Source organism: Erinaceus europaeus, chromosome 6 (genome assembly GCF_950295315.1).
Source record: "Erinaceus europaeus chromosome 6, mEriEur2.1, whole genome shotgun sequence".
Lineage (NCBI taxonomy): Eukaryota > Metazoa > Chordata > Mammalia > Eulipotyphla > Erinaceidae > Erinaceus > Erinaceus europaeus.
Genome location: NC_080167.1, coordinates 72,130,869 through 72,153,502, shown reverse-complemented (window position 1 = coordinate 72,153,502; position 22,634 = coordinate 72,130,869). Strand labels below are relative to the sequence as shown.

Here is a 22,634-nt window from a genome sequence, read left to right as displayed (position 1 = left end):
CTCAGGTATCCACACAGAAAAACCCACCACAAGGCTCCCAGACCCCACTTACTTTCCGGGTCTGCATTTTCTCGGTGCGTCTCCTGAAAGCCACGTACGGGTCATTTGTGCTCGAACCATCTCGTTTCTCTTGTTTTACTGATGGAATAAGAGACGGCCCTCGACAGGTTTTCCTCTTTTTAATCCAGTATTCATAGACTTCTCTAATTAACTCATCGTCTTCTTTTAGCAGTAGTTTGGCTTCCTGCGGACTGACTGACTAAATGTAAAATCATGACGTCATTTTCACACGCCTCACATCAGGTTAAAAAGTAATGCTACAGTTAAACGTCGATGATCACCCCCAGCAAGCACGCACACGAGCTCAACACAGGTCCAGTGACAGACAGAAGTTTTAGACATGTTCTTTTCTCCAAACAATCCCAAGAGAGGCCATACTTACTGGCTCTCCTCACAGAGGGGACAGGCTGTGGGCACAGCACAGAGTCTAAGGCTCAACGAGGGAGGGCGGAGAGGAGCGTGAATCCATTGCTTGATAACTCCACAAGCTGCCGGCTCACCTCCTCCAGGACATGGCACTGTTTGTGTAAACACACACACACACACACACACACACACACACACACACACACACACACACACACACACACACACACCTACTTATATATACAGTGAAGCTGTACCTGCTGACCACTGCCTTTTTCCAGACGGTCAATCATCTCCTCAAACTGCAATGGGCAGATGTCCATTTTCTTTTTCAGTTTATTCACAAACACTTCATCTTCAGAATCCAAATCATAATCAGGCTGTTCAGTGTCCAAACTAAAAGCTGACAGAAGAAACCACAAGCAATCATTCACTGCATGAGCACACTAATAAAGGCGTCTCACAGATGTCTGGGGGAGAGAGACTTAGGGAAGTCTTATTTTTTAGATTTTGTTTTCCAAGTCACAATATAAGTTCACAGATATATTTTACATCTTAATGCTTGAAATAAAGAGATTTTGCAAACACAGACTATACAAGACAATGGATGTAACCCTCTCTCTACTCTCAAAAGCAAATACACTAGAGATCTATTATTCAAAACAAAAAACCTGTCAAATGTATTAGGTTAAAGTACACCGAAGTGCTGTAGCTCAAAAATGATAAAACATCAATATTGAACGTTTTGACCTAACAGAAAAGGGTATGGTTCTTAGGATTGTTTCCACAATATTTAAATCCAATTTCTTTTTTTTTTTCTTTTTTATAGCTGAGTTTAAGGACTCACAAGGGGATTTTAATTAATTAATTAATGCCTCCAGGGTTATTGCTGGAGCTTAGTGCCTGTACTACAAATCCACTGCTCCTGGAGGCTATTTTTCCCTTTTGTTGCCCTCATTGTTTACTGTTCTTGTTGTTATTGTTACTGTTGTCATTGCTGTCATTGTTGTTGGACAGGACAGACAGAAATGGAGAGAGGAAGGGAAGACAGAGAGGGTGAAAGAGAGACACCTGTAGACCTGCTTCACCGCTTGTGAAGCGACTCCCCTGCAGGTGCGGAGCCGGGGGGCTCAAACCAGAATCCTGACGCCAGTCCAAGTGCTTTCTGCCATGTGTGCTTAACCCACTGCACTACTGCCCAACTCCCAGGATTTTATTTTATTTTTCAATATTAAAAAAATTTTTTTTAGATTTATTTTCTCTTTTATTGCCCTTGTTTTTTTAAATTATTGTTGTAGTTATTACTGATATCATTGTTGTTAGAAAGGACAGAGAGAAATGGAGAGAGGAAGGGAAGACAGAGAGGGGGAGAGAAAGACAGACACCTGCAGACCTGCTTCACCGCCTGTGAAGTGACTCCCCTGCCGGTGGGGAGCCGGGATCCTTCTGCTGGTCCTTGTGCTTAATCCGCTGCACTACCGCCGGACTCCTGGGATTTTTTTTTTTAAGTTAAAGTATTTACATACGGAGAAACAGACACCCCAGAACACTGCTCTGGCATACGTGGTGACAGGGGTCACACCAGAGCCTCTTAAACCCCAGTCTTGTGCTGTCTGCTGAGCAGCCTCCAAGGGCCACAGGTCCCGTTTCCAGACTCCCCTAACTGGCCAACCTCATAGGACGTCAAGTTGAAAGCAGAAGCACTGAAGTCAGAACCACTGACAGTAGTAGCTGCCTGCCAGGGAGAACTTTCCTGGGAGGGTTTGCCCCTGTGGAGGCCACTGATCGTGGTGATAGGGAGGTGGAGACATTGTCAGTTGTCAAGGACTTGGGAAAAGGGAGGAGAAGTACGGACTTATACAATGGTATCAAGTGTTATCTGACTACTCGGGTGACAAGCAAAACATTAAATGTCTTTGTATCAATTTCTCTCACGTTTCTTCCTGACTTTAATTCCTCCCTCTGACTTCCAGTCACCTTAAGGGTCCAAGTCCTCCCGTAACTACACAGTTTTTTCTCTGTTGGATATCTGGTTTGCTTCCAGGTCTGGGCTATTACAGACTGTGCTGCTATGAACACAGGTACGCATGGGTCTTTTTGGATAGGTGTTTTTGTCTTCTCTGGGTAAATCCCCAGGAGAAGGATTGCTGGGTTATATAATAGGGCCATTTCTAGTGCTCTGATCAATCTCTCAATTTCCAGACTGTTTTCCTTAAGAGTTGGACCAATTTACATTCCCACCAGCAATGTAGGAGCCCCCCTACAGCCTCTCCAACAGTTGCTTCTATCTTTTCTAATGTGTGACATTCTCACAGGTATAAGGCGGTACTCACTGTTTTTTTTTCCTCCAGGGTTATCACTGAGGCTTGGTGCCCGTACTATGAATCTACTGCTCCCAGAGGCCATTTTCCCCATTTTGTTGCCCTTATTATTATTATTGTTGTTGGATAGGACAGAGAGAAATCGAGAGAGGAGGGGAAGACAGAGAGGGGGGAATGAAAGTTAAGATACTTGCAGACCTGCTTCACCGCTTGTGAAGGGACTCCCCCCATGCAGGTGGAGAGCTGAGGGTCTGAACAGTGTCTGTGTGCTTCGTGCCATGTGTGCTTAACCCACTGTGCTACTGTCCAGCCCCCTCACTTTTGTTTTTATTTGCATTTCCTTGATCACCACTGGCTTTGAGCACTTTTTTCATGCCTGTTGACCCTTTGGGTCTTTTCTTTGGAAAAGATTCTGTCCATATCTTCCCCCCATTTTTCACTGGGCTGTCTTTTTACTGAGTTTGGTGAGATCTTTGTGCATTCTGCCTATGAGTCCTCTGTCCAATACATGACACAAACTCACTGGGGGAGTCTCTGTTGTGGCACTGATTCCCTTTGCCAAGCAGAAGCTAGTACTTGGTGTGATGACATCTTCCAGGTCATGGAAGACTCAGTAATTGACCCAAATAACCTAATTTACAGAAAGGCCACCACGACATTAATCCCTCAATAAAGAAATTAAAAAGGGGGGGGGGGGAGTCGGGCAGTAGTGCAGCGGTTTAAGCGCAGGTGGGCCAAAGCGCAAGGACCCGCATCAGGCTCAACCTGACGCTGTTGACTGGCTACGAAAGAAGGGAAAATGCTAGAAGAAGAAGAAGGATCCCTGTTTGAACCCCCAGCTTCCCACCTGAAAGGAAGTCGCTTCACAGGCGGTGAAACAGGTCTGCAGGTGTCTATCTTTCTTCCCCCTCACTGTCTTCCCCTCCTCTTTCCATTTCTCTCTGTCCTATCCAAAAATAACTACAACAATAAAAAATAAGGGCAACAGGGAGTCAGGCCATAATGCAGCAGGTTAAGCGCACGTGGCACAAAGTGCAGGACCGGGGTAACGATCCCAATTCGAGCCCCCGGCTCCCCACCTGCAGGGTAGTCGCTTCACAGGCGGTGAAGCAGGTCTGCAGGTGTCTTTCTTTCTCTCCATCTCTCTGTCTTCCCCTCCTCTCTCCATTTCTCTCTGTCCTATCCAACAACAACAACAACATTAATAGCTACAATAATTACAATAACAATAAAAATAAGGGCAACAAATAAGGGAAAATAAATATAAAAAAACAAAAAAATAAGGGCAACAAAAGGGAAAATAAATTATATATATATATATATATATATATGAGGTCAGTGCGAAGTTCTGATGATGATTGTAGCACCAATTGACAGAGCCAAAGTCTAGGTCCTAGTATGTTGAGTTGTTAGCGGTTATTTTGATATCTATCCAAAGTATGTATTTCAATAAATGCTAACAGAATATCACATATTGCTGTCACACTGTAAGTAACAATTCTACATTTATAAAAGCAAATTGTTATATGGGAAACTGTGGAATGTTATGCATGTACAAACTCTTGTATTTACTGTTGAATGTAAAACATTAATTCCCCAATAAATAAATTAAAGAAAAAAGAAAAGGATGACAGAGGACCTAGTGGGGGTTGTACTGTTATGTGTTAAACTGGGAAAGGTTATGCATGTACAAACTATTGTATTTACTGTCAACTGTAAAACACTAATCCCCCAATAAAGGAAAAAATAAATTAAAAAAAAAATCTGGTGATCAGTGAGACATTAAAGATTAAAAAAAAAAAAAAGCAGAAGCAAATTGTGATGTCCGGCATGACATCAATCACTGCAATATAAAAACCACTTTCAAAAGAAAAAGAAAGAATGCAAGTCCTTCAGATGGTAAGGGCTGACTCTGACTTAGCCACTTTCATCTCGCCAACATCATATGACCAGAAGCACTAAGCTTCTCGTGAATTCACACAACATAACATTTCAAGTGTTCAGAAACAAGGATGTCTACTTTCTCCATTTTCTTTTTTTTTTTTTTTTTGCCTCCAGGGTTATTGTTGGGGCTTGGTGCCTGCACCACGAATCCTCTACTCCTGGAGGCCATTTTTTTCCCATTTCTGTTGTCCTTGTTGTTTTTATTGTTATAGCTATTGTTGTTGTTGGATAGGACAGAGAGTAATGGAGAGAGGTGGGGAAGACAGAGGGGGAGAGAAAGACAGACACCTGCAGACCTGCTTCACCGCCTGTGAAGCGACTCCCCTGCAGGTGGGGAGCTGGGGGTTTGAACTGGGATCCTTACACCAGTCCTTGCGCTTTGCGCCATGTGCGCTTAACCCCCTACTCTCTCCATTCTTATTTTAACACAGTACTAATGGTCCAGTCATTAGAAAATAAAGTATACAGAATGGAAAGAATTCTTACATATTAGATATTCTAAAGTGTCTCAATTTGAAGACAACGTGATTTTCTATTTCCCTTCTAGAACTGTTAATAAGTATTTGCAGGTAAGGTTACAGGGCATTAAGACTGACAAGCCTTCCCAGCTTCATTTCTAAATACTGATAATAACTGGCAATAAAAAAAAAAAAACTGTGTACAGAATCTCTGTAATAAAGACTAAGTATGAATGAGAGAAATCAAAGAAGCCCTAAGTATCTGCGGAATCACCCCAATGTACTGGACTCTAATATCCAACACAGGAAAGAAATCAGTTCTTTCTTAACTGCAATATTTAGAGAGAAAGGGAAAAGCCCAAAACAATTCTGATGAAAAACAATGGTAGGAATCATTCCTCTGTACAGTAAGGATTATGAACTAACAATTTCAGAATTAATGTGACAGTCCCTATCAAAGTTTAAAAATGGATGATAAAGCAACTATACTTGTATTTACCTCAGATAAATAAAAATTTATGCCTACACAAAAACTTGTGCACAGCTGACTGCTTTGTAATAGTAAAAGCCTGGGAGCTGCCCAACTGTCCTTCAGTGGGTGAACGACTGAACTGACCGTGGTACCCAGATACTATGCAATGTTACCGAGCAATGGCAAGAGCAAACTACTGATCCATGAAGTAACTGGATAGAGGGCCAAGACACTCTGTTAAGCCAATCGCAGAACACCACTTATGACTGTGAACTAATAACTATGATGGGAATGATGAGTGAGGGGTCAGGGGTGGGTGTGGCTCTAAGTCTAGCAAGACGGGGGCCCTCACACCGCTGACCACACCCTCCACCATGCGTGGGAACCCAGGTCGAGTGTGTAACCACCTCCTAAGAGCCGCCACATGGGGAAAGCTTCACCAACAGTGGACAGCGGTGTGGAGACTTTCCACTCTTGCCTGACTGGCTGCCTCGTGTCCTCGAGCTGAAAACGAAAAGCAATGAGTGGGCTGGACGTAAGGGGGCTACGGGGGTGCTGCCACAGCAGTGACTGTGAGGGCACAGTTCAAGTCCCAAGATGGAGTTGTGTGGCGAGGGTACCAGCTGCGTTCTGGAGCTTGGTGGTGACTATGCACAGAAACATGTGGCTCTCTTCCCCATCTCAATTTCTGGCTGTCTCTATCAAATAAATAAAAGATAATTAAAATTTTTTTTAACAGTTAGAACTATCAAATGCCAACAGACACTATATTTCTGGTTTTCATGCTAAGAAATAGTAAGATAAATATTTCGGTCAAAATACAATTATTTAGGCTACGTAAAAAAGGAGTTAAATGAGTTAGCACAGTAGTTAATGAATTAGGAACTAGTTACAATTGGTTTTCTAATATTCTTAGAACAATAGAAACAAAGATCTGTACAGCCCTGAAAAGAGTTTTGATAGGTGCTTAGAAAACCTCGATTATCAAAGTTGCCAAGAAGGGGTCGGGTGGTAATGCAGCGGGTTAAGCGCACATGGCGTGAAGCACAAGGACCAGAGTAAGGATCCCGGTTCGAGCCCCCGGCTCCCCACCTGTAGGGGAGTCGCTTCACAGGCGGTGAAACAGGTCTGCAGGTGTCTGTCTTTCTCTCCCCCTCTTCTCTCCATTTCTCTCTGTCCTATGCAACAACGACGACATTAATAACAACAGCAATAACTACAACAACAATAAAACACAAGGGCAACAAAAGAGGGGGAGAAAAAACAAGTTGCCAAGACCACAGTAGCAGCCTTTCACCTGTCCACTTACTAGGGATCAGGTAACTCAAATACACTCTCTTCAATTTACAGGTGGTTCTTAGCGATTTACCATCAGATCTATTAACTAATCAAGAGTCAATCAATCACCACCACATGAAACAAATTACCAACAGCACAGCCAATCTAAAACTAGAACACGTCAAAGTTTGTAAACTGGGTTCAGTGAATCATGGGTTAATACTGGCTTGCCAACTGTTTTTTTTTCTTTCCAGTAAGGTTTTAATGGAATAATGCCATGCCCACTGCTCAAGTTTTACTTATTAGGGATTCTGAGAGGTAATTTAAAATATATCTATATATATCAGAGCACCATTCAGCTCTAGACTGTGGTGGTGCGGGGGACTGAACTCAAACTCTGGAGCCTCAGGCAAGAAAGTCTCTTTGCAGAACCATTATGCTATCTCCCCCACCAGGATTCTGCTTCACAGCAGCACAGCTGAGCTGTTATAACAAAGACTGAGTGATATGCAAAGGCTCAAACATCTCCTGCCTGACTCTTACAGAAAGCTTGTTTATTCTGACTTATACCACTAAGCGGTTTCTTCACCTAAGGCATAGTTTGTCTGATTTTGTCTAAAGTAGTGTAAGATCACACGTTGAGAAGAAAAACGAAAATTTAAAATGAAACGTTATCTTCTTTGTTAGGCAGAAATCTGGAGAACACATGTTTGAAATCACGTTATTAGTGTTGAGAATGGGCTGCCAGTGCTCAGGTTGGTGACGGTCAATGAGACGGGCTCTGGAAATGGCCCCAGTTACTCATGGAACAGAGCAGCCAGGACAGCTACGCTGCGGTACTCACGCTGTATGTGAATGAGCTGCTTTGGCATCTTGAACTCCCCAGGGTAGATGGACTCATAGTAAGCGATGTTGCTCTCTGCCTCCGGGACGGGAATGACCATGTTATCCCTCTTCTCGCCGTACACCTGCTGCGCTGAGATGGCCCGCTGGAGGTGGTGCTCCTGAAAGGGAAAGCGGGTCAGTGTACGTGCAGGACGGCGGCAGACTGCCTTGCCAACAGGCCTTGGTCTCTTTAAAACAGGGACCCGGGCAGTCTCACCAGGATGCTGCTAACAACAGTTCCCAGCAAACAGGGTTTGACAGGACGGGCATCAAGGAAAAGGAGCTACACTGGACACCGTGGCTGCTAACATTCAGAATGCCCAAAGCTCCATTGAACCCGTTAAGCCTTGTATTACACAGATGCCATTCAGAGGGGAAGGGTTAAACACTTGCACTCACAGATGAAGAAAGTCAGGCTATAGACAGACAGAAGATACTTTGACTCTAATCTGTTCCTTAGCACTTTATAAACTTACATAGTACCGCATATACGCACTTAGTAGAATTTCACACTTTAATATATAAAGCCAACTAAAATGATCTTTTCAAGCAAAGGCAAAGGTTTTTCTTTCCACTTACAATTGATGGAAGGAACCTAGACTTAGACCTTGTTTTTGCCTCAAACAACAATCTTTGTTATGAAGTTCTGAACTCTTTTGTGAAGGGTAGTAAGTGCAGTGACTGGCAGCATTGGCTCAGGAATTATAGGATGACATTTTCTTTTCTTTTTTCTTTTTTTATTTTATTCCTTTTGTTGCCCTTGTTTTTTATTGTTGTTGTAGTTATTTTTTTGTTAATGATGTCGTCATTGTTAGGACAGAGAGAAATGGAGAGAGGAGGAGAGGGGGAGAGAAAGACAAGACACCTGCAGACCTGCTTCACCACCTGTGAAGTGACTCCCCTGCAGGTGGGGAGCCAGGGGCTCGAACTGGCATACTAACGCCGGTCGTCGCGCTTCGCACCATGTGCGCTTTAACCTGCTGCGCTACCACCCGACCCCCGCTTCAAGCCTTTTATCACCTATGTCCATCTCCTGGTCCTGGTGTTCTAATAAACAACAGTAAGAAAAGACTACTCAAAATCATATTGTGTAGATTTTAAGTCAGAGCTTACAATTATTTCATTTAAGCAAACGACCTTAATGCTAAACATAACAATTAAGACCATGTTTAGACACTTTTGGTTCCTGGACTGAAAACCAATTTCTATAAGCAGCCACCAAATTCCTTGTGGGGAGGTTAAGTGATGCCGGATTCTGTCAAAAGCCACCTGTGTCTAACCCCTGACAACTGAGCGCCGAGCCAGACCCCATCACGACCTGATCGAAAGGGCTGAGTTCATTCGCTGTCTCACCGTTTCTAGCGACGCGTCTAAGACCTGAACAGCAATCCAGCGAGCTTCCCATTCCCACCTGCTGTCTGTTTTGTTCAGCAGTCAAGAACAATGGTGCTGAGACGCAAGTCAGGCCACCCTGTTCTTCCACTGAGACTTCTGAAATGACTCCCCACCTCACGCAGAAGAAGAGTCCAAGTTCTCAGCCTGCTAGAAGGTCCCATGATTTGCCCCCATTCACTGTTCCTGGACTCACTGCACTGGCTCATCTTAGTCAGACTTGTGACAAATGCCTTGCCCCTCACCTTCAGGTCTTCGTTCACGAGCCACCGTCACACTCACACCGTTCCTGTTCACACCGTTCCTCCTCAGTTCCCTTAGCAACGCCGCCCACCAGAACGGCCAGGACCGAGAAGGCCGCGACAGCCCAGCTCCGGCTCCCAGAGGCTGACCCTGAGCTGCAGCGAGTCTCTGCACACCGACAGTCCTCCCGGCAGCAGCAGAGACACGCAAACCAAGTCCAAAGCCACGTCCGGAAGGGCGTGTCCACACGTTTCCCGTGACAGCCCAAGCAGGACGGACACGCCACTCACAGATGCCGAGGGCACAAGCCAGTCCCCGAGGCTCCGGGCACACTCTGCGAGTCTGCTCTTCGGGACGCTTACTCTTAAACCGTGCAGAATCGGTCCATGGGGGAAGCTCACACAGAGGTCGGGTGGGAGGCGGAGGGATGTGCCGGCCACTGGTCACTGCCCCCAACACCTGAAGTGAAGCGGGGCTGGGCACGCATAGCAAGTGGCCAGAGGCTGAGAGCTGGGACAGCGCATGGTTGAGCACCGGACTGGGGTGCTAAGGCCATTAGTTCGATGTCCAGCACCACCAATGAGCTGAGCTATGTTCTGGTCTCACTCAAGGAAACGTCTTTCAAAAAAAGCTTTTTTTTTTTTTGGTAGTATAAACTTACCAACTGTCATCAAATTGTAAAGTTTACCTCAAAATAAATACAGCAAACATTTACTGAACTCTAGTGAACAACATCGTGCATCACTGTCTGAAACTCCCCTTGAAGTGCATCACAAACTGAGACAGACAGATGGCAAGACACTCGGCAAAGCAGAGCAAAGCAGAAGTTACTGGCAGAATCTATAGCCAGGGGAAATTGGGCTATCACTGTAAGATTCTTGGAATTTCTATGTGTTCAGCTTTTTTCAAAATGAAATGTCACTGAAATATGAACCCGATCCCCTGCTCGGTATCAGAAAATTTCTCCCCACCGCAGGCTTCCTGTGCCTGCCGCACCGCCGCTCTCCCTGTCTTCATGCAGCACCCCCCACCCCCAATGTCAGATAGTCATCTGTTGTTGAGTTTGGCCTTTCTTTACCCTCCGAGTTGGAATTTTACTCCATGTATACAAACTCCAACAAATATTGTTGAATAAACGAGACAGTGAACTTCCCTTAATACAAATTTAGAGTATGCATGTTAAGTAGACCATCTTACTGTTCTACTTTTGTCTTTTTTCTTTTTCAAAAAATGTATTTATTTGTTTTACTTATTTTGGATAGAGACACCTGTAGCCCTGCTTTTACTTATTTTGGATAGAGACACCTGTAGCCCTGGGGTCTCGAACCTGGGTCCTCACACACTGTAACGTGTGTGCCACCACCCAGCCCTTTTCTCTCTCTCTATGAGTTGCCAGGAATGGAACTCAGATGCTGATACCTGTAAAACACAGGTTTTACTGCAGAGTCACTCCCTGCTCAGTACCACCTCATTAAGAGGTATTCACTCACCTTGAGTAACATAAAACCAACCTGGAAGAAATGACTGTGAAGTCCTTTGAGCTGCCCAGTCTCAGACTCACAGCCCAGAGTGAGCACAGCTAACAGCTGACAAGAGCCAGCACGTGCCATGTTGTGGCAGGCCCGCCTCCCACGTCACGCTGCCTCTGCCCCTCCCCGCCTAGCCTGTAACACCGCACACTCACAAACAGCCAGCTAGAGAGAGAGGTGGCCACTGGCACTCCTTTTTTTTTAATAATTTAAAAAAAAAATTTATTTATTCCCTTTTGTTGCCCTTGTTGTTTTATTGTTGTAGTTATTATTGTTGTCGTCATTGTTGGATAGGACAGAGAGAAATGGAGAGAGGAGGGGAAGACAGAGGGGGAGAGAAAGACAGACACCTGCAGACCTGCTTCACCACCTGTGAAGCGACTCCCCTGCAGGTGGGGAGCCGGGGTTCGAACTGGGATCCTTATGCCGGTCCTTGTGCTTTGTGCCACCTGCGCTTAACCCGCTGCGCTACAGCTCGACTCCCTGGCACTCCTTTTTTTAAAAAAATTTATTTAATCCCTTTTGTTACCCTTGTTTTATCGTTGTTGTTGCTATTGTTGTCATTGTTGGATAGGATAGAGAGAAATGGAGAGAGGAGGGGAAGACAGGGGGAGAGAAAGACAGACATCTGTAGACTTGCTTCACTGCCTGTGAAGCGACTCCCCTGCAGGTGGGGAGCCGGGGGCTCGAACCGGGATCCTTATGCCGGTCCCTGCGCTTTGCGCCACCCGTGCTTAACCTGCTGCGCCACCGCCCGACTCGCTGCCACTGGCATTCCCACCTCACCCATCAATAAAGGTGTCCGCAATCAGTCAGCTGGACCCAAACCCAGATGTGACTCCAGAGGTAAGCTCCGACACCCTCCCTAAAGTGACTTTCAGGGTGATGCAGAATCCACGCAGACGGGACACCTGCACCAAGCCATGCCAGGGGCCACCACAAGCCTGCTCTTCTGTCTCTAGAGCACTGAGCACCGTCAGTGACAGGTGGCGACGTGAGGCTCTGAGCGGTGCCACGAGAACACGGGCCCTTCGCTGGAAGGCAGAACTCCTGTCTAGCTGGGGAAACAAACAGCAGATGAGGGCAGGAGGCTGTTGACTTTATAAAGGTCTTAAAAGGGGTCAGGTGGGAGCATACCTGGCAGAGTGTATGCACTGCCACGTGAGAGGCCCCAGGTTCAAGGCCCCGGCCCCCACCTGCGGGTGCCTCCTCTCCTCTTGACCTCAACACGTTACCAGGGAAAACAGGAGAGAAGCGCGGCTGCGGCTGCCGAGTGGTGGCATTGTACATGGGGCAGGAAGGCGGCGGGACGAACTGTAACCTTCCAAACGATAAGAGTCGGTGGGTTAATGCACAGGAGCCGTGGGGCGTGGGGCTGGACAGGTGGCAGTGGGCAGGGAAGGTGCCCACCCTGGCCGTGGCTCCGGTGCTGTGGTGTCGTATGAGGAGCGGGCCAGCCGGCTGAGTGCAGGCCGCGCGTGTGGGGTCGGGTTTGCTGCCTAGCGGCACGTAGGCTGCCCGTATCGAGAGAGGGTAAGATGCCAGCAGCGGGCACAGATGGACGGACTGCCCATTTTCACTCTTGTCTGTGGGCCTCAACTGTTTCCAAGTGGGATTTTTTATTTTAATTAGGAGCAAACGGGTCCAGGCTATAGCACGCCTATCACCACGGCCAGGAGCGGGCGCAAACTCCCAATGGCAGCAGAAAGAAGCAGGGGCGGGGGATGAAGCAGGTCTGCAGGTGGCTCTTACCCTTTCCCTGCCCCACCTCGCTCTCAGTGCCTCTCCCTCCCCCCCCTCTCCCCCTGCTGTATCAAATAACACAAGTCAATGTGTAAGTGATTCGCTCACAGCAAAGTCCCTGGCAGGGTGACACATTACAGCCCAGGGGCCGCACCGCAGGGGAAGCTTCACCAGGCAGAGGGCTCGGCCCTCCCGCCCTCCTCTCAGTTTCTGTCGTGAGACAGGCAGACCAGGTCCATATGCTGCCCTAGGCGGCTAGCCTCAGAGCTCTCCTCAGACACAGCTTTGTCTTGCTGAGTAGAAAAGCCTGAGCCCTGTCAGCGCTTCCCCAGAAGGCCCGTACTTCTGCTTAGACTTCGGCCAGCAGGTGGCTGTACGTGCGAGCGAAACCCTGCCTTCAGGGAAGAGGTTAGAAACGGGTTTCCCTCCGAGAAGAGAAGCCAAACCCTGAACCTAAAGTTCTTCATCATAACTACTGTGAATCTAAAGTTCTTCATCAGGTAACTACTGTGAACCTAAAGTTCTTCATCAGGTAACTACTGTGAACCTAAAGTTCTTCATCAGGTAACTACTGTGAATCCAAAGTTCTTCATCAGGTAACTACTGTATGATCGACCGTAAAGTCCCAAGGCAGGACGCTGATTTGCAAGACAGGCCGGCCCAGTCAGAGAGGGCAGTCTTTGCAGCTGGCACAAGAGCCTGGAGGCCGCCTGTCCGGTAACAAGTCACAGTGACAGAGTGACAGCAGCCCCTCTGGTAACTTGACGGGAACGCTATAAACTAGCTAGTCTGGAAGTGAGTGTTCGGATACTTCGCTCACCATTCACTTTATTTTTAAATGAAAATATCTGTGCATTGTTTCTCTTTTACTTAGTAGGACAGAGGCAGCCTGCGGCAGAGTCTGCTTGGTGTATCTGGCCTCGGTCTTTAAGTCCCCTGTGGAGACCGATCGGCTAGTTTCGCAGCGGGTGTCACAAGCTGTGGGACTTGCTCTGCCTGAGCGCCGAGTGGAGGTGTGTGTGGTTTCTGGCCAGAACACCTGAACAGCTGTCACAGGGCTCAGGCCGCTTCAAAGCTCGTTCTACGGCACCTGGTGTGTGGGGAAGGGAGCTGCCATCTATCTACACGCTGGCGCGAGGTCACAGAGCACCCCCAAACCAAGCCAGCGGGTAAGCAGTGGAGAAAACTGACTCTTCAGTGAAGCTCCCAAGATCGTGACTATCTCGTCTAGCCTGTCAGATAGATGGAAGGAAGCCGAGGTCTCCTCACTCGACATTCAAGCCAGACTGTATACTGACAGATCAGCCCAGCAACTGGCTTCTAAAATTGACCTGTCCAGTCACACAGGACCCACAAGGCAGGAGAACTTGGTGGGACCACCACTAGCCTCCTGCGACTTATGCCTCCATCTGAACACAGTCCTGGGATAGACGCATACGAATAAACTAACAGCCAGCCGGGTTATTGGTTCAACAAGTATTGGGAATTACACTTCAAGGCTAAAGGAACGTGCAGGTGAGTCTAGTGTGAACAACTAGCCACACACCACCTACAAGGGAGATCAGAAGTCACTGCTGGAGAAAGGTACGGCATGCGAGCACGCCCATCCTGATGGGCAGGTATCTGAGGAAACGGCCTTGGGGTGGGGAGCAACCACTAACTCAGCCGTTAAGGGAAGTTTCCCAGTCTGGGAATCTATGAGATGTGGCTCTGCAGGTGGAGGAAATGAAAGGTGGCAGAGGCCAGGTCACAAGGAGCCTGGTGGTTCAGAGGCTCCAAGAGCAGGAGAGCGGCACAATCAAAGCCCAGTGGCCATGTGAATGGCGGGGAGACAGTAACTGTAGTCCTGGGGAGACAGGTGAAGAAGGTGCTGGAGTCCGGGAAAAAGATGGGGGCGTTCTGAATTGGGAAGGTGGCTAGGGCGTCGATAGCGTTAGAACTGCTTCGAGAATCTATCGCGTTCTTGCTAGCCCACCTCCACTTTGCCTCATTCCGCCACGGGATTCACCGTAAATCAGAATACATTAGACTGATAAGAGGACAACATACAAAATCGTAGCTCGAATCCTACTGTGTTCGACTCACTTCAAAAACTCGAAGGCAAAAATTACCATTGTTAGAAGTCAACACAAGCTATTTAAACACAAGTTCGAGAAGCTTCTGTGCAAGAACAGCTGCCACTTTTAGGCTACAACACGTTCTCCGCAGTCCACCACAGGCAACAGGGCTCGGAAAGGCTATGCCAAGAGCTCCTGCAGGCTGACAGCAGACGGCAGTCCGCTGCAGCAGTGACCCCAGGAAAGAAAGACCCATGGCCACCGTGCAATGTGGGCAAAGGCAGCAGGGACACGCCACCAGGACAGCAGCAGGGATAGCAGGGAGGAAGGTCCGCTGACTGGGCAGCCAGGATTCGCAGCAGTCAGACTCCAGGAGCTCCCAGGACCCAACCTCGCACACATACGTGCGCACACGCACACCGTGGTCTGTGCGGCCACCAGGTCTGTGAAGACTGAGTTCCTGTTTCAGGCACGCTTTGCTCCGCTTGTGCTTCTCATTTCTGGGCATTCACTGTGGGAAATCAGACGTCAGGCTGGGAGGAGGATCAGTTAATGCAGAGGCCGCACGACCAGGCCAGACCTACAGGTGCACATACATGGAGGGAGCAGCGGCCAGTGGGCTTGGAAAGTGCAGGCTGAGCAGGTAGGAGCTGCTGCCACAGCCTGATCCTCAGAAATGTCGAGACTAATACTGGTTTAAGCTGCTCAACTGTGAATAATTACAAGGCAACAGTTTACACGTGTTGGTACTCAGGTGCCAGCTCACTGCGTAAGAAAAAGCTAAGCTGCAGACGACTTTCACTGGCTTTAGGAGAAGAGCCGCCTGCCTCTCAGAGGACAACACTACTCCAGAAGCTGTTAGTCAACGCCACGGGTGTCCCGTGAGGCTGCAAGCAGGGCAGAAAAGCAGGTCGCTGTTCCTGTCGGGAAGGGGAGAAAGCTGCCTCTGGAGCGAGCAGGTAGAATCTGCCTACTAACCTGGGGGTTTAAATCAACAGACTGTCTGTCACCCAGAGTTGGCCATGTTGTCTCAGGAGCCGCTGACTGGAACACCTGGGTGAGCACAAGGATCCAGATTTGAGCCCCCATCCCCACCCATGGTGGAGGAGCTTCACAAGAGGCAGATCAGTGCTGCAGGTGTTTCTCACTCCATCTTTCCCTTCCCCCTTAATGTCTCCATCTCTATTGTAAATAAATAAAAATATTAAAAGAATGGAAATGCAGCCTTGTTTTTTGCAACTACATACGGTAAACTGAAAAAAGTGCTAAAGGTGAAAAATTGAAGTCTCTCTAGATTACATACAACCATGCTGAAGTCGAGAAAGGACTCGGAGCCAAGGCTGAATCCAGGACTCCCGATAAAACACCATCTGGGGGCCAGGCGGTGGAGCACCTGGTGAAGTACTACAGTGCGTAAGGTCCTAGGTTCAAGCCCCCGGGGCCCCACAAGTGGTGAAGCAAGGCTGTGGGTGTTTCTTTATTTCCTTCCCTCTCTACCTCCCCCATCCCTCTCGATTTGTCTCTATCAAATAATAAAAATCATTTAAAATAAATAAATAAAAGAAATGAGAGAAAAGGGACCAGGAGGATAAAAAGTGTCAACATTAACAACAAACACAAGCACCATCTGAAAATGAAGGTGAACGAGTGAGTCTCAGCTCTGGTTTCCTCTGTAGTGCTGAGGTTGAACCCAGGGCTTCAGAGATGCACAGTGGAGATGAACACCACCCACTCAACTCCCTTGGTGCTGTCCATGGTGCTCTTACCTGGGGACCAATCTCCAGCCCCAGGGCCTCATGGTAAGGCAGGAACTTTCCTGAGTTACCTCCTGGTCCCTCGGCAATCTTTCGTTAAGAACTCAGGAAGTGTGTTCAAAGATGATGTCTTAGAGAACTATCAGACTTCCCTAAGGCCTGCAAATAAAAACTAACTAGGGGCCTCAAAATCTCAACCAAACAGCAGCTTCAAGAAAGCTTAAAGAGACGGTCTCTCAAAGGAGATCAAGGAGATCAAAAGCAGCTTAGTTCAAAGAGCCTTACAGGTGTGACTGAGCTGTGGAATGAACCCAAAGAAAGCTCACACATGATCCCCACTTTTGAGAGAATTCCAGTTTCAGAAAGATTGTCAGTTTGAACTGAGACGAGAGAATACAAAGTGAAAAGAGGCTTACAGAGTTCAAAGACTCTGGAGGAACACGCCACACATCACAAACAAAACAAGAAAGGAAGCAACGCCTGCCACCTTCACACGCAGCAGCAGCGACCGGGGGAGAATATGGATGGAGCCACAGGCCTGGAAAGTAAAGCTGACAGAGAACAGAGAACCTGCTGAGCTGAGTGAGTTCAGGGACTGGCTGAGCTGGACAAGGAGCTCTGACATGGAGCGGGACCTCCCTGCGCGGACTCTGCTCCCCGGGGGACTGGACTCCTCAGCCTGCCTCACCCAGAGGGGCCTCCCTTCCGCTTCGCAGGCCGGGCAGATGGACATCTGAGGGATTGCACGTACCAAACTTGAGGAGTCTCAGGAGAACCCGCGACACACTGAGCCAGCTGCTGAGTGAGCTGCCGCTGAGGGGAAGGCCACCGCCTGTATGGCCCCTCCTGTATTTTACAGCCGAGTGTGACTCGAGTGACACGTGTCATTTCTGGCCACAGGACTAGATTCACTTGCAATTTAAGTGGTGAAGCAGCCTGACGAACTAAAAACCACCAAAATGTACAGAACCTGGTAAAATGTTCCAAAAACTTGTAGGCGTGAGAACCACCAAAACACCATGAGACTATCTGTTAATGGCAGAGATCCACCCACCTGTAACGGTCATTCCAGGGTCCCTGCGTCCATGCTCCCAGAGGGATAAAGAACAGGAAAGCTTCCAATGGAGGGGATGGGATACGGAACTCTGGGGCTGGGAACTGTGTGGAATGTACCCCTCTTTTTAGTCTTGCTGATCTTGATCATCATTAAATCAATAAAAAAAAGTAAACTGAAAATAATTTTTTAAAATTTATTTTAATATTTATTTATTTATTCCCTTTTGTTGCCCTTGTTTTATTGTTGTAGTTATTATTGTTGTTGGATAGGACAGAGAGAAATGGGAGAGAGGAGGGGAAGACTTCTAAACCAAGACACCCAGCCCACTGACTGGACCAACTAGGCACAGTCCTGCTCCCCCTCTTACCAGGATTTGTGGTGACTGAAGGAGCCCACCAGCCTCCAAACGCTGAGTGAGAAAGCCCTAAGTCCTGGCCCCGGGGGCCACCTGAGCTCAGGTGTTCCACAGCTCCAGGGTCTAGCGCGCTCTAGTGAGCTCTAGAGAACTGCTGTGGGCCTTCCCTCAGGTCGTGGGATGTCTCTCTCACCCGAGGGAGCCTTGAAGTAACTGCCCATAGCCATTCCTCCCGGTCATTACATCCCAGGACTAACTGCTACCCTGACCTGTTCTGGGCTTTCGGCTGTTCTCCCCGAAGCCGCTACGCACAGTTCTTAGTCACAGTCAGAGCTCATTGTCCTCACACAGAAAACTAGCTCCTGACTTCAATAACCCAGCCCACTGCTGGCATCCTCCTCCGTGAAACGTCCAGTACCACCGCCCCTGCCCTGGCTCTGCCCTCCAGGCCGCCGCAGCCAAATCCAAGCCTCTGCTCTTAGCCATGGCCACCCCGGCACTGGGTCCAACACAAGCTCACAGCCTGGAGCTCCAGCCCCCCGTCCGCTCCCTACCAGGGGTCTATCCCGGCGCCAGTTACTGCCCCTGTGGGCTCTGGTCTGCTCTGACAACGTATCAAGTACTGATCCTCAGTCCTTCCAGTGCCCCGCCACACACACACCTGGTGCTGAGCTGAATGCCCAGCGGCCGAGCGCGTGGCTCTGAGCGCCCATGACATCAGCCAGGCAAGTGAGCTTCCGCTCGCCGGCCCCTCTGAGGTGATGACCTCACCTCCTACTTCACAGAGAAAACAGATGCCCAACGACCCACTTCACCTTCCCACCACCATCTCCACCGGCTTGCGGCATCTTTCCTCACATGTAGCCTTCCTCACTCTCTTAAGAGGTAAAATCTAAGTGCTGACCGACTTTGCATGAAAGCAACCCAGGAGAAAAGCAGCCTCGGGATCGCTGAGGGGAGGGCACGGGGTTATCTCTCTTTTGGGATATCATTCCAACTCTCGTAGCAGTTCTCGTAATGTCTGTTTACGACAGCTACTTTAACACTCGCACCCGTGTCATTCTGGCATTTCTATTTCTTTAGCTTCACAACACAGGGCCTTTTAGCATCCAGGACGCGTTTCTGGAGCACGAGCTACGTCCTGAGGCTGGAGTCTGATCTCTGCTGGGGGAGCCCATAGCAGTGTCCCGCCTGCAACTACTCTGGCTCCGCTCCTAGGGAACTGACCCTTCGAGAATCCTCCGCGAGCCTCCAGTACGAGGCCTCTCACCCTAGACTCGCAGCAGCCAGGGCTGGGCCTCCAGAACTGCCCCCCCCCCCCCCCCCCCGCGTCTCTCAGACAGGCTCCGACCAGGGTCCTTCTAAGACTCCAGCCTCCCCAGTCTGAGCTCTGCCTGGATCTTCATCCTGGACACTCTAGGCAGTGATGGAGTCAGTCTAGGACTCAGTCTGGTTCCCGTGTGTTTGCTGAAATGGGACCCATCTTTAAAAAAGAGACCCCCACCCCTTAATTCCAGTCACGCACGTCTAACATATCAACCGACCACAAGGGGAGCCTGTCACTGTGTGTGTGCTGGGCCCGCTGCGGCTCATGCGAGCGCTCAGCCAACACCTGCAGTAAAAAGGAGTGAAAACGGCCTCTCCACGGCCGCCGCACCTCAGGGCTCTGTGCAGCCACAGTGCGCGCTACCAGACCTCCTGCCCTAAGATAACAGGATCTGCGGTCGCCACCGCGTCCCGACGGGTGTCCATTTCTGTGACTGCCAGGGGCTGACTATGTGTGGGCCACGTCCGTGCGTCCTGCCCTTAGGACTGAGGCTTCTGAGCTGCGGCCAATCATCCACGCGCCCAGAACATCTTCACTTCTGGATGAACCAGACTCACGCAACATGCAGTGAAGCCACTGACCGACCTGCACAGACGTCTCTTCCCTGAGCACGGAAAAATACGCCTCGAGAGACCGTCTCACCAGGCTTTTCTAAATGAGCTGGGAATTCAAGGACCAAACTCTAGACTCACATCGAACGACAACTCACTAACAGCTGCACCATGCGACCCCAACGCAAAAGGTCAAGTAAGGGTAAGCTGATTTGCAGCACCCACAGGTAGGTACTGCTTGCCCGCTCCTCAGAGCTGCCCTCAGGTGGCTGAGAACTTCATGTGTTCGTGTCCAATGTGGGCGGGGCACAGAGCATAATGGTTCTGCAGAGACTCTCGCCCGAGGCTCCGAAGCCCACGTTCAATCCCCCACACCATCATCAACCAGAGTGCCAGGTGTATTCAAAAAGTGCAAAGATTCTCATTTCCTCAGGACGTGTGACTACCAGCAAGTAATTTATCCCGCTACACAGCACGATGGGTGCCTCTGCTAAATCCCTTCAGGTGGCCTTTGTGCCCTGGCCTGCTCTAAGGTCACAGCCCATGTCTTCAATCAGCACTTGCTGCGCCGAGGGGAAATTCAACCAGGTGATGTGCTTTCTTATCTGCTGCAAAACTCAGTCAGCACCATCATAAAGACAGGCATCAGAACAGACAGCTGAGGAGTCTCGGTCTTATGCCCATTGATCACAGGTCAGCTCAGTACATCAGAAATTCACTGATGAGGGGCCAGCCGGGTGGTAGCGCACCTGGCTGAGTGCACATGTCACAGTGCAAAAAGACCTGGGTTCGGGAGTCGGGTGGTAGTGCAGCAGGTTAAGCACAGGTGGTGCAAAGTGCAAGGACTAGAGTAAGGGTCCAGGTTCGAGCCCCGGCTCCCCACCTGCAGGGGAGTCGTTTCACAGGGGGTGAAGCAGGTCTGCAGGTGTCTGTCTTTCTCTCCCCCTCTCTGTCTTCCCTTCCTCTCTCCATTTCTCTCTGTCCTATCCAACAACAATGACATCAGTAATAACTACAATAATAAAACAAGGGCAACAAAAAGGAATAAATAAATATTAAAAAAATTTTTTAAAAAAGACCTGGGTTTAAGCCCCTGGTCCTCACCTACAGAAGGAAAGCTTCACAAATGGTGAAGCAGGGTTGCAGATGTCTCTCTGTCTCTCTTTCTTTCTATCTCCCCCTTCCTCTCTCAATTTCTGGCCATCTCCATCCAATAAATAATTAAATAAGAGCAATTTAAAAAATAAAAAAATTCACCGATGACAAGTTTCTTCCTCCTCTGCCCCCCCCTTTTGGAGAGAGAGAGAGAAAGAGAGAGAGAGAAGAGAGAAAGAGCACCAGGGGCTTCAGGCACAGCCACTCAACTCTACCATCCTTGAGACACTTTTGCACTGAGATCCAGAAATGAGAGGCAAAGTTCCCCAGTGCCAGGCCCACTAAGGACGTGAACCCTGGCTGTACACATGGCAAGTCAAGCACCCCACATGCCAGCTTCCGCTTTTCTCGCACTACCAGTGGGGCTGGTGAACAAAAGGCACAAGCTGGGGACCTGCTATGTTCAAAATGCTAGGCAACTGAACCTCACCCACAGGCACAGATGAAATGAGCGAGCCTACCTCAATATTCCAACAACTACTGTGACTCATGTATGTTAAAGATAATGACTTGACGCACTAGCAGCAGTCCACGGGTTGTTTATCTCTCTCTCCTTGATTTCTCCATAAACTGCTGTAGCCAGGCAGAAAAGCTGAATGTGTGTAAATCACTGAAAACTTTATTTCAAAATAAAGAAGTAACCTATTTAGTTTAATTTTTCCAAGTATATACTTCCATACTACTTTTGTACTTGTAAACACTCATGATTCATTTTACAACAAAATTACAACATAATATTCTTGTTTCCTGTGAGTCCTCTTCTTTTAAGGAGAAAGTAGTACCATCCTCAACATTACTGCTCCTTAAAAAAATGCTACCCTTGGCCTTAAATTACTGCTACAGTCCACTGCTGGTAACTAGCTCTCTCTTTTTCTTACAGGAAAGTTGAGTCATAAAACAATACACATTTTCGGGGGTCAGTCGGTGGCACAATGGGTTAGGCGCATGTGGCGCAAAGCGCAGGGACCAGCGTAAGGATCCCGGTTCGAGCCCCCGGCTCCCCACCTGCAGGGGAGTCGCTTCACAGGCGGTGAAGCAGGTCTGCAGGTGTCTGTCTTTCTCTCCCCCTCTCTATCTTCCCCTCCTCTCTCCATTTCTCTCTGTCCTATCCAACAACGAACAACATCAACAATGGCAATAATAATAACCACAACGAGGCTACAGCAACAAGGGCAACAAAAAGGGGGAGTAGTGGATTCATGGTGCAGGCACTGAGCCCAGCAATAACCCTGGAGGAGAAAAAAAAAACCTATATACATTTTCATATACACAAACATAACTCTGGCCATCACAAAGTTACAAACACACACACACACACACACACACACAATCCCATCACTACCAAATGCCTCAACAAAGTAGAATGCAAAACACAAAAGCAAAATCTTAAATATCAGGTGGCAGGCAGAGTGCATAGTGACCAGGTAAGAGGCTTTCATGCCTGAGTCTCAGCTCTCACAAGTCCAATCCCTACACCAGAAGAGAGCAATGATCTGATGAAACCACCACCACCACTGCCACTGCTCCAGGAGTGGCTGACTCCATGTTTAATCCCAGCCACAGATCCACTAACCTGCTATTATTAGCACTTGCACAGCAAAGGTAGTGTACTTATATTTAAGGGTACTTTCTACTAAGTCCTGTTGACAATAATACAAACATGTAGTTTCGCACAGAACTCATCAGA

At 48.4% G+C, this 22,634-nt stretch overlaps 1 protein-coding gene across 6 annotated transcripts in view; it reads right to left on the bottom strand.

Annotated features, from left to right (window-relative positions):
• EPC1 (enhancer of polycomb homolog 1) overlaps positions 1 to 22,634 on the bottom strand; it is a 77,371-nt gene that overhangs the window by 19,935 nt on the left and 34,802 nt on the right. For all 6 annotated transcript variants that reach the window (XM_060192508.1, XM_060192509.1, XM_060192507.1 and 3 more), the window contains exons 2-4: positions 7,744 to 7,903; positions 684 to 829; positions 53 to 259 (exon numbers count right to left, since the gene is read on the bottom strand). In XM_060192508.1, the coding sequence (XP_060048491.1) occupies positions 53 to 259; positions 684 to 829; positions 7,744 to 7,843 (453 nt within the window). In that variant the 5' untranslated portion in view covers positions 7,844 to 7,903. The remainder of the gene's footprint in view (positions 1 to 52; positions 260 to 683; positions 830 to 7,743; positions 7,904 to 22,634) is intronic.